This window comes from Primulina tabacum, chromosome 9 (assembly GCF_025594145.1).
Source record: "Primulina tabacum isolate GXHZ01 chromosome 9, ASM2559414v2, whole genome shotgun sequence".
NCBI lineage: Eukaryota > Viridiplantae > Streptophyta > Magnoliopsida > Lamiales > Gesneriaceae > Primulina > Primulina tabacum.
Window position 1 is genome coordinate 30,829,440 of NC_134558.1, and position 12,207 is coordinate 30,841,646.

A 12,207-nucleotide genomic window follows, 5' to 3' on the forward strand; every position below is an offset into this window, starting at 1 on the left:
ATTTTGCTAAAGTTAAAGTTGCGACGATTTTAAGGCCACATTTAGCGACGGTTTACAAGAAACTATCGCCGATTTAAGGTCACATTTAGTGACGGTTTTGAAAAAACCTTCGCCGATTTAAATCGGCGACGGTTAATAATTAACCGTAGCTAATAGACTTACATCGGCGACCGTTTAGTAACAAATCATCGCTAAAAAATCGTAAATTCTCTATTTATTCCCGATCTCCGTTCCATTTTTTTCACAACACTTAAAATTTTTCTCTACTTACATGATTTTAGTTTCGATTTAAATACCTGTTTTTGTTTCAATTTTGGTTAATTTTTTAATTGTTAATTAAGATCATGAGTATTTTTTAATTGTTAATTAAGATCATGAGTATTATTATTATAGTTGTATTGTATTTTTATAAAAATGTATTAAATTATAAAAATAAATTTTTTTAAAAAATTTACGCAAAATTTAGCGACGGTTTTGGAACTGTCGCGAAATTATAACACCGTCGCTAAATTTTAAGACCGTCGCTAAATTAGCGACGGTTTGGCCCCGTCGCCCGTTTGCGACGGTTGTGTCGAAACCATCGCTAATATTTTTTGTTTTATGACTATTAACGGCGTACTTGTGCACGCTGCAGAAAATTGTATTAACAGCGCACATATGCACGCTGCCAATAGTTTAACTATCAATAGCATACTCTGCACGCCGTTATTAGACTAAACCGCAGCGTAAATTGCACGCCGTTATTAGACTAAACCGCAGCGTAAATCGCACGCCGCCAATAGTGTCAAACTTAAGACGACTTTCAACTTTACAGCGTGCGTCGCAGCGTGCAATGCACGCTGCGGATACCTTTCCGTGGCGCATATTGCACGCTGCGGAAACCCACTTTTCTTGTAGTGAATAGATATGTTCAAAAGTTATAAAGTTGTAGTTTAAAAGCAACGTGGATTAAAGATTAAAAGTGTTAGATCTAACTGTGGTTGTAAATATTATGATAGATATGATGGTTCAGTTGAAGAACGTCCGGGACTTTTTGCTAGATTTTTAGAGGAATGTGGTATCGTCCCACAATACACTATGTCGGGTTCACCTACTATGAATGGTGTTACTGAATGACAAAACAGAATGCTTAAGGGCATGGTGGGGAGTATGATTAGTCATTCTCCCTTATCATAATCACTCTGGGAGAGGCACTACAGACCGCAAAATATATCCTTAACAGAGTTCCAACTAAGGCAGCGACCAAAACCTTTATGAACTTTGGACAGACAAAAAGCCTTGTCTTAAACATTTGTGCGTTTGGAGATGTCCAACTGAGGCAAGGCCTTATAAGCCTATTGAAAAGAAACTAGATTCAATGACGGTCAGCTGTTATTTTATTGAATACTTTGAAATATCCAGGGGTGCAGGTTTTATGATCCCACAAGTAAGTCGATTTTTGATTCAGGAAATGCCCGGCTCTTTGAGGATTTGAGTTTTCTGGGAAAATGAATTAAGAGATGTTGTCTTTGAAGAGGAATATATAAATATTCTCACAAATTTCTTGGACATTGATCAGGATCACATTCCTCACTTTGACCAAGACACAATACATGAAGACAACATTAGAGATTCTCTCATTCCAGATGAACAAACTCAAACACCTCCAAAACTTATGCCATTAAGGAAATACACTAGAGAGGGAAAAAATGCAATGTCAGATGATAACATTGTATTTCTTCAAGAACATTAGGCAGATATTGGACTAGTGGAGGATGATCCATCAACTTCCGTCAAGCCATGGAAAGTTCTAACTCTCAAAATTGGAATGATGTCATGAATGAGGAGATAAAGTTCACGAAGGACAATGACGTATAGGATTTTGTCCTATTCAGTAAAGATGTGAATCCCATTGGTTGCAAATTGATATTTAAAACAAAAAAGATTCAAAAGGTAATGTGAAAAGATATAAGACTCATCTTGTCGGTAAAGGCTTTACAGATAAAGAAGACATTTATTATAAAAATATTTTCTCTCTGGTCTCTTCGAAAGACTCTTTAAGGATAATAACGGCTTTAGTAGCACATTTCGATCTTGAGCTTCATCACATGGATGTAAAGACTATGTTTCTAACTTGTGACATTGGTGAAATGATTTATATGGTGCATCCAAAAAATTTGTGTCTAAAGACAAATAATATGGTTTGTAAATTAAATAAATCCATTTATAGGCTCAAACAAGTATATCGACAACGGTATTTCAAATTCCATCAAGTGGTCGTCTCGTTTCGTTTTGAGATGAATTCGGTCGATGCTTTTGTATACCATAAATTCAGTTGGAGTAAGCATAAGCATATTTATCTGGTTTTATATGTTGATGGCATCCTACTTGCTAGCAACGATATAGAGTTGTTGCATGACACCAAGAGATTTCTAGCTAAGAATTTTGATATGAAAGATCTTGGTGATGCATCTTTTATACTGGGTATCCAGATACATTAGAATCGCACTTGAGGTATTCTTGGACTATCTCAGAAAGGCTATATGCACAAAGTTCTCAAGCAATATGAGATGCAAGATTGTAAACCAATAGATACCCCTATGACTAACGAAGACAAATTTAGTCTCAAAAAATGTCCCAAAAATGATTTTGAGTAGAAAGAAATGCAGAAGATTCCCTACACATCTGTAGTAGGGAGTCTAATGTATGCTCAGATTTGTACACGTCCAGATATTACATACGTGACAAGAATATTGGGAAGATATCTAAGTTATCCAGGAGTGGAACATTGAAAGTAGTCAAAAGAGTTTTATGGTACCTATAGAGAACAAAATATTACATGTTCATATATCATAGGATGGATCATCTTGAGATCATTGGATATACTGATTCCAATTTTGTTGGATGTCAAGGTATTATGAAATCTACGTCGACCTATATATATCTCTATATATATCTCTTTGCTGGAGGTGTCATTTCCTGAAAGAGTGTTGAACATTCTCTTATAGCCTCTTCCACCATGGCTGTTGAATTTGTAGCGTGTTATGAGGCATCCAATCATGAAATATGGCTACAAAATTTGTCATGAGACTGCGCATTGTTGACGGCATTGAAAGGCCACTAAGAATATATTACTACAATAAATCTGTTGTTATTTGTTCCAATAACAACATGAGCTCGGCGAAATCAAAACATATTGACATCAAGTTCATGGTTATTAAAGAAAGAATTTAGAGTGGAAAGTTGTCTTTGAGCATATCGGTACAAACTTCGTGGTTGCTGTGCACTCACTAAGGGACTACCGCCCAAACACTTTCATGAGCATATTGCTCGTATCAGTGTTATGTCAATTGTTAGTGGGAGTTTGTTATTTTAAATGTTTTTCAGATGTCAACAATTTCAATTATAGTTATGTAAGTTTATTTTCTGTGGAAATAAATTTCAAGTTAAGTCACACTCTGATTATTATTTAAAATTTGATCTCAATAAGGTTTTGGGAGGAACAGTTGGAATTAAGTATGTTTGATCACATTGTTGGAAATAAGTATGTTACGATCATATTGCATGAAATTTTCATGATACACATTCACTTCATAATCCATGTCATTCATTTGTGCTGACATATGTGATCACTGATGGGTCTAATTACCTTGAGTGTAGCGACGACTGCTTTGGTCCTATGTTGATATGATTGATAGACCGAATTGGTTATAGATACAAGAGCTCATAAGGTTATTTTCACAATCATAATTATATAGTTACACATATAGCCCAAGTGAGATATTGTTAGATCAATTTTATTTATATGAGCTTATATGTAAATAATTATGTATTGTGGGTTGTCGATTAATTCAAGTCCAAAATAAAGTGATAAAATAATGTTTCGGGTTTTTGAGCTTTAATGGATCTAGTAAGTTGTGGACTTTAATGTGTAGAGACATAAGTATAATTTCTGTTTTTAAGATGCGCTAAAACAGAAATATCAGAAGATAATGATAGACATTATCTATATATAAGTCAGTCCCATATCGCTGGCAATCACGTTCCATATTCTCTCGACTCTCCCTCATTAAGAAAATAGTTCAGACGAGAAAACAAAAGGATTCTTTCAAAGACAGAGCGCATAGATCTGGAAGATCAAGACGATCTAAAGAATTTAGGATAAGGCTTCAGGTACGCTTTCACATAAATTTCAGTCAAATTTTTTAATGATTTAGTATGATGGATTATGTGATTTATGTGGATTTTTCCCAACATTCTCTTCTCGGAGGCTTCTTCTATCCTCGTCGATCTCTACGGTCGAAAGGTAAATGCTGTTGTAGTTAATCGATTGTCTGTTTTCTGTTATTTGGTTGTTGATTTTGCTTTACTATTGTAGCCATTACTTGTAATTTGACCAAAGATTTCCAGCTGCCATATATAATGATCATCAATGCTGTAGATTTTGTGGGTTTTATCCGTTCTTTTTCAGCTGGTTTTAAGTGTCTAATGATTTGGTTATAGTTTGTGGTTAAATTTATGGTTAAGAAATCAGAAATGTGATATGAACTGTTGTGTCGTTGTGCTTTTTCTGTTCTGAATTGGGATTTTTTTAGTTTCCTAAAGATAATGATATTGTGGGTGATTGGCCATCTCTTTATGCAAGTTTTTTTCAGCTAGAAGAATTATGCTGTATGGATATAAGTTCTGTTCCAGTAGAGGCCGTGTGATGTGTCTAGGTACATCGCAATTCTTGAGGTTTATATTTGGAATTTGTTGTCAATATCTGAGAATGAAATGTAAAGGCGTGTGTTAGATTGCATTTAATCATAAAAACCAAGCCAATCGGTTCAGAATTGAATTAGATATGGCCAAATTTCTGAAACTGGTCGAAATCTGGAATTTCATGAGCATTAGAAATTATGTGCTATGTTTATTGGAAATCTGGTATAAATCGTTGCATGAGCATTCCTAGAGAGTCAAATAATCGTTAAATAACTAACAAACATAATAAACTCAAAATTAAATGCATAAATTTCATATTGAGAAAAACAAATAAGCCCGAGTTTTTTTCGGAGAAGAATTTCGTATGGTTAATTAACGATCCTACGAATACGTTTAGTTGATCAAATTTGTTTAGTTGAAAAAATTTGATAGGACAAATAATGTTGTGATTATTACAACATATAAGCATGATGTGAAATAGTAATAGATAAATGATAATTGTTTGTTTTGATTGAATAAATTTAAGATTAATTGGTGAATTGCAATTTTACCTTTCAATAACTAAATTATATGGATAAATTAAATATATTAAGAATATTATTTTTTAAATTTAAAATTGAGTGATGTAAGATAAATAATTAGTATATAGATACATAATAATTTCAAGTAAACATTTGACGGGATTGGACAAAAAATGGATTCTAAACACAGCCTAAAAAGTATTGATATCCATGTCATATCAAATTTCTCTAAAGTAGTCGCTAAAACAGCAAAGCTTGCAATTTTTGGCAACTTGTTACTAAAATCATGGCATCTTAACTCACGTTTCAAGCTTATTCTTGCGTTTTAGAGCATTGATTTTAAATAAGACAGATATTTCAAGGAATTATACATCAACATTCTAATCACAAAAATGGAGTCTAATTTATGAGTTCAGATGTTATACAATTTCCTTATACCAAAAACAACTCTGTTAGCCAGGATAAGAACTTGCCAAATATGAAAGTGCAGATGACCCATTCAATTGTGCCAATGTCTTTATTGTGCTGAATGAACATTCAAAGATTTTAAATTACCTAGTCTGTGTTTCATTCATAGAAAGATCCTCGCAATCTTTTTATCGACCAATGAAGCCAAACCAGTGCAGGATGACTGCTAAAAGAAGCATAAGTAGAGCCAAAACCATACCAGGCTTTCCTAGAAGCCAATTCTTGGTCTTTCTCGCACCTTGTACGCCTAGTTGAATCCTATCTGCCCATTTCATCTAAAGACATATGAAACAGAATTAGATATAGATTTGAAACTACCGGGAGTTGTTAGGGAAGCTCGAGACAGAAAAATTACTTAGGAACATAAATTTTCCTCCTTTTCACCCAAATTTCTTGCTGTTTACCTTATGATTGGTGTATACGACCCTCACCCCCAAAACAAAAATCCTGGCTCTACGATTATTAGACATAGACAAAGTATGTGCATAAGACCCTTACCACCAAAACAAAAATCTGGCTCTACGATTATTAGACATAGAAAAAGTATGGTACTTATTCTTGCCCTTCGATCCATCTTACACATCAGAGAGTTTTTGTATAATAATGACACAGATACCTCAAGGGTGATGAAATAGATAAGAGGGGAGAAAGGAACCTTGTGGTAGGTACAGAAACACATTAATCCATTTTTAAGTTAACAACATACCATTGTATCCAACGTATCTGGAGACAAAGATGACATGGCCTGTTGAGCTCTCTCTGCATCTTCACGGGTAAGTTTAAATCCAAATTGTTCACTCATGTTTGCCATCATTTCAGGGTTCATGTTTTTCATCATTGATGTGAGCATCTGCCAATATTACATAAGAAAAAAACAATGTCATCAACGAAACCTAACACACATCCATTTTATACCAAGAAAAAAATAAACTTAGTTATGAATCAGGCAAATGATTTGTTTCCTTGTGATCTCTGCAAGCTGTCCTTGTGCTACATCAGTGAAGATCAATCAATAGGTCATACTTTAATTAGACTAAAATGCTGTTATAGAACCAGTAGATAAGTCGAAAAAATATTCCAACCTACACTGACACACACAAATGGGAAATAAAATCATAAAATCGATTAATTTTCTTCGAAATCGAAGTCCTTTATATATTATTCTTATTCTATTCTAAGAAATCTATGGCATGTTTCCAAAAAATAAAAAATTATGGTATTATAAATGGTTTGAGTAAAAATTTATTATTTCAAATACATATGAAACTTCTTTGATCAAAACACAGATTAAAAAATTGAATCTGAACATTTCTTATTTGACAATGTTTTGGTGACACATAAATTTCTTTATAAATTCACTAAATGGGGTCAGAACATGCAGTTTCCATAGACTACAAGTATGCAGTCCACGACAAATATTCAAATCGTCTTCAAAAGACTTATCCACAAGACGCCTACCCACGACAAATATTCAAATCGTCTTCAAAAGAATGTATCAAGACCCATAATTGAGTCAGAAACCAACAACAGGTTCCATGAATACACATCTCTGTTTGCAATTGAGTCAGAAACCAACAGGTTCCATGAAATATATCTCTATTTGCCTCATATTCCAAAAGTTTATGCCAATGCGGCAAAAAATGTTTCACCGAGAAGCTCAATAAAGGGTGTATAAAAAGAGAGAGAGAGAGAGAGAGTTTTTGTGTGTGTGTGTGTGTGTGGGTGTGGGGAGGGGGGGGGGGGGGGTGTTGTAGGAAAGAATCAGGTTAGAAACCTGTCGCATAGCTGGATCTTTCATTTGGTTTTTCATTTGTTCCTGAAGATCAGCACCGGAACCTAAGAAGCTTAATTGAGGAGTGCTTCCTGCACGCAAACCTTGAGAGGAACTACTATCACCCACATCATTGTCATTTACATTGACATTTCCTCGAGATGTGGAAAGGTCAGCTGTTGATGATGGCATATCTTGCCCTCTCAAAGATGATGCAATGTCAAACATTTTTTTGCGTTCTTCAGGTGACATTTTGTTCGTCATATCTGTTGCCATCTTAATCATTTCAGGCGTCATACTCGGTGGAACTGACCCAGGATAACTATGAAAAGGTGTCGATGATGATGGTGACCCCTGATTACCCTTCATAGAGGACGCTGTATCAAACATCTTTCGAAGTTCTTCCGGTGACATTTTACTCATCATTTTGGTTGCTGTATTGAGCATGTCAGGTGATAGGTCTGGTGGAACTGATCCAGGGCTAAAAGGGGAACCGGTTTTGAAATTTGCATGATCTCCTTCGAAAGACGAAGCTAACTGGAACATTCTTTGAAGTTCTTCAGAAGACATCTTGCCAATAACATTTGCAGCAGTCTTCACCATATCAGGAGATAAACCTTCAACTTTTCCACCATTTATGGCAGCCAAGGTTTCAGGATCTGTTTGAGAAATAAAGTTCTGGAAGGATCTACACGCAGTAACAACCACACAATACATGATTGATTTTCGTTCACGTACATGATTACCAGAGGCAGAGGACAAGTACAAGTATGCAAATGCTGAATATCACAAAATTAATAAATACTCACAAAGCATAAGCATACCAGGTTAGCCAATTTATAACGAGTTTATTGATGCATTTTGTGCACGGCAGTTTTCATTCAATCAATATATCTGTCATTAATCATCATTATTTGCCAATTTCTCCATGCGAAATAGCATCAGTTAAGAAATTCACCCCAATAAATTTTTGCAACATATTGCAAATGTGAGAAGCTAGATCCTTTTCAAGATTTTCTAAAAAGGAAACAAATCATTATTTGACAAACAATATTAAACCTGATAGATTCTGGGTCATCTTTTAGAGCATCCAAATATTCTGTTTTTGATTGAGGTTTCTGAAGTTTCTTGGTCTGACTTGTACTGCCTTGATGGGCTTCTTGTTGAGTTAGCGCAGGCTTCTCATGTTTTTCAGATGAGATACTTAGTTCTTCAGTTATTTCTTCAATAACTAACCCTAAGGAAAATAGATCAAATCAGCAGGAAAAAAGCACAAAGGCAAACATCAGATCAAGTCATCGACAAAGCATAACTTTGAAAACAAAATAAATAAATATAATACCTCGTGAAGAATGCTTATCTCCTTCTTTGGTCAATCTCTCCTCAGCATCCCTGCGTATAAGTGGATACACCAAATTTTAGATTCAACTATTGAGAAATAATCAAATAATAGAGAAACAGTCCATAGAGTTCTAAACCTGAAGTGGTAGTAGAAGGGAAGAAGAAAGAAAGAGGACCAACACAAGCACATGCTACATAATCGTAAACATGGAAACTCCTCGGTATGGAAAGTGAATACCTTAAGACTTCTGCAATAGTTTCATCCCCTGGAGAAACTTCAAGTGCCTTTCTTAAGTCAAACACAGCATCCTGCATATTCTTGATATTAACAAAGAAGGACAATGAAAACACTAAAGATCCAGCGGTAGCATAACAAATTAACAACATTTCACAGTTCACAAACAAGAAAAATTACAAATAGACAAAAATAGCTTACTCCTAGTTGCCCCAGTTCCTTGTGTGCTTGTCCCCTTCTATAAAGGGCTTTGACATTCTTCTCATCATTCTCCAAAACCTGCAACATTAGAAATTTATAATTTATAATTATTATTGTATGTTCAACATCCATAGTCGTGCAACAGAGTAAGGAACATCGAAACTTTAATAATGCTGACAGCAAAACAAGAAACTTATCAGCTAAATACCTATATGAAAGATCAAATACAAATTGAACATTCAGCATATGAAAACCCTAGGGCAAAAAAATATATCCCAAAAAAAACAAATACTTTCTGCTAAATGTCATTAAGCCCAAGTGATTCGATTGAAAATTCATGGTTCAGCCATTCAAACACATCAAATAATTTCTACAAACGAAAAGGAACAGAGATTCTCCATACCTCAGTTCCTTCTCTAATACATTCATCATACTGCTCGGTTTTCAAGTAACAAGACATCATATTGAGAGAGCACGCTAAGAGAACATTCCTGCTTTTTGATGTGGGAACTTCTTTAAGGTTACTTTTTGCCTGACATCACAAAGCAATATATAATAAATATAGAAGATGGCCATACATAAACAAAGGAACGAACAACAAAAGACAAAATTCAACTTTGCCTAAAAAGGGAAAGCTTCAAGCAACTTACCCGCATATATTTCTGCAAGGCATCTTGGAACTTGCCCTGATTGTGAAGTTCGTTACCCTGCCATCATATAAAATATGTGGATATGCCTTGAATAATGCCAATATGCTCTAATCGCGCACATAAAGAGAAATAAGCACTACATTCACGAACCAACAAGAAAAGGAACTGTTGGAAGTTAAGGTATGCAAATGTTAAAATGAACTTTTTGCCACCCTGATGAGTCACCTGTTTTTTCAGCATTTCAGCAGCATTAATTTCATAGGAGACCTGAGCATCCATCCGGGAACGCATTGAAGCTAGTTCATCAGGTGAAGTTCTCGCCATTCTCTCACCAATCTCGGCCATCTCTTCTGGGCAAGTATGTTTCAATCTATCAGCAGCAAACTTGAAGTCTTCAGGCCTTAAGCTCTGCATGCTTTCAGAAGCCATCCTTATCAACTCGGGATTTGACATCATCTGAAAGAGCAGAAATTGAAAACACCATCGACAAAAAACTGAGCTATACATGGAATTTAGATGCGTGGGTGGATCAGGTTTGCTGAAGGGGATTCTACCTCAACATCTGGCTCAGCCCCTTATTGGATCAATTTAATAAGCATTACCATAACTTACATGATTCATAAATAAAAGCAGTATTCAACCAATATTTGAAAAATCAACCTGTCATTGTGTCCGTAATGACTTATTAATACCTACCAAAATTCCAAAATAAAAAATTTGTCCCATCAATTTACATATATATAATCAAGAAAAAATAAAGCTTCACGTCCTTTTAAGGTAATTTGTAAGGAACACCCCCTCATTCAAGATTTACCTGCTGCTGAATCCGAGCGAAATCAGCCGGCGACATGCGACTCATCTGCTCCTGAGCCATCTTCATCATCTCCGGATCCATCATTCCGTTAAACATTCTTCCGAATCCTTTAACAAGACCTCCAAACAGATCAATAATAGCAGAAAGCAGGAATTTTCAATAAAACAAATCAACTAGAACCCGGAGGCTCTGCCCGATTATTACAAAGACAAGACGCCGAATTCAGGAATCCGTGTGGCTTCAATTCTCAAAAGAGGAGAATAAACTATTGGACAGGTCAAAGATCTCTCACAAATTTAACTAGGGTTTATTTTTTCAATTTGGGGATAGGCAAGAGGAAGTGCGAGTAAAGATCGTTTATTCCTTGGATTCAATTCCGCGTGGTTGGTTTATTATTAGAAATATATTCTATTTTCAATTTAATTATTTCTTTAAAAAAATAATTATTACGGCATATTCATATCAATAAATTACATTTTAAAATTTTAAAAATATCTCTTATTTTATTAAGATGATATATATTTTCAAAAAATATTTTTCATAAAAAATAGAAGGATTTTTTTAATATCAAATTTAAGTAATATCTTGGTTTTTGAAAAATACAAATTAATTGGATATTGACACTTACAAGAATCTAAATTTTAAATTTAATCAATATATCATGTTTTTTAATTGCTGTATCATTTTTAGAGAAGTTTAAACCCAAACGCGAATATAATTTATTATTACTATTTTCAATTCTATTATATGATTGTCACGTCTTGGACTCTGACTCATGCAAATACGACTACACAATTGTCAAGACTCCGACTCATGCAAATACGACTACACAATCGTCATGTGCTGCCAGACGCAGCATTGTCAGCATTATCAAAAGTCATGTTTAACTTCCAAAACTATTGAATCCCTCAAAGGTAAAAAAAATCTAAAATTAATCTATTTTATTACAAAATTTATAACTCACAACTTGAAATAACAGTGGAAAATTAAGTTACGGATGTGAACTAATTAATAAATAGTAAAGAGAATATTGAAGCAGTGTGTTTGTCACGAAAATTGCGGGGCGTGCCAGGCATGTGCTCGTGCCAAATGTGAAATAATCTGACTCTCTTAACCAAATGTTGTAGGTTTCGATTCGGTCGTAAGTTTTAACGCCTTCGAAATAGCTCAAAAACTAAACGTATAAACTGAGGAAAATAAAAAAATTATAAGAGAATCCATGAACAACATCAAACTTAAATATGCTATTATGAAGTTTGATCAACATTCTACAATAAAGTTGAAGAAATGAGAAAATAGACTGCTTCAAAACTGGAAAATGAGCGAACAAAATGATAGAATTCTGCAGAAGTTTAGTGTAGCTTTTCTTGGATGTGTTGTTGTGTCTTTTTCTGATTATTCTTTCCTGTTTTTGTTTAACTCTGCGGAGCAGTTCTGGCCATATTCCACGATATTCCATGATGCGTCGTGGATCAGCTCCTCCATCGTGCCCTTCAACTGACACCTTCTTGGGCTCGTCCATT

The 12,207-nt window shown here is 34.7% G+C and overlaps 1 protein-coding gene across 1 annotated transcript; it reads right to left on the reverse strand.

Annotated features, from left to right (window-relative positions):
* Positions 1-5,537: 5,537 nt before the first annotated feature.
* Positions 5,538-11,060, reverse strand: LOC142555177 (outer envelope protein 61). Its single transcript, XM_075665901.1, has 11 exons — positions 10,685-11,060; positions 10,096-10,326; positions 9,871-9,927; positions 9,624-9,752; positions 9,221-9,298; positions 9,023-9,093; positions 8,786-8,835; positions 8,503-8,680; positions 7,447-8,131; positions 6,379-6,522; positions 5,538-5,947 (listed from the first exon to the last, which is right to left on the reverse strand). Exons 1-11 carry the CDS (start codon positions 10,778-10,780, stop codon positions 5,801-5,803), a joined length of 1,866 nt encoding a protein of 621 aa, XP_075522016.1. The 5' UTR covers positions 10,781-11,060; the 3' UTR covers positions 5,538-5,800.
* Between the last annotated feature and the right edge of the window lie 1,147 nt (positions 11,061-12,207).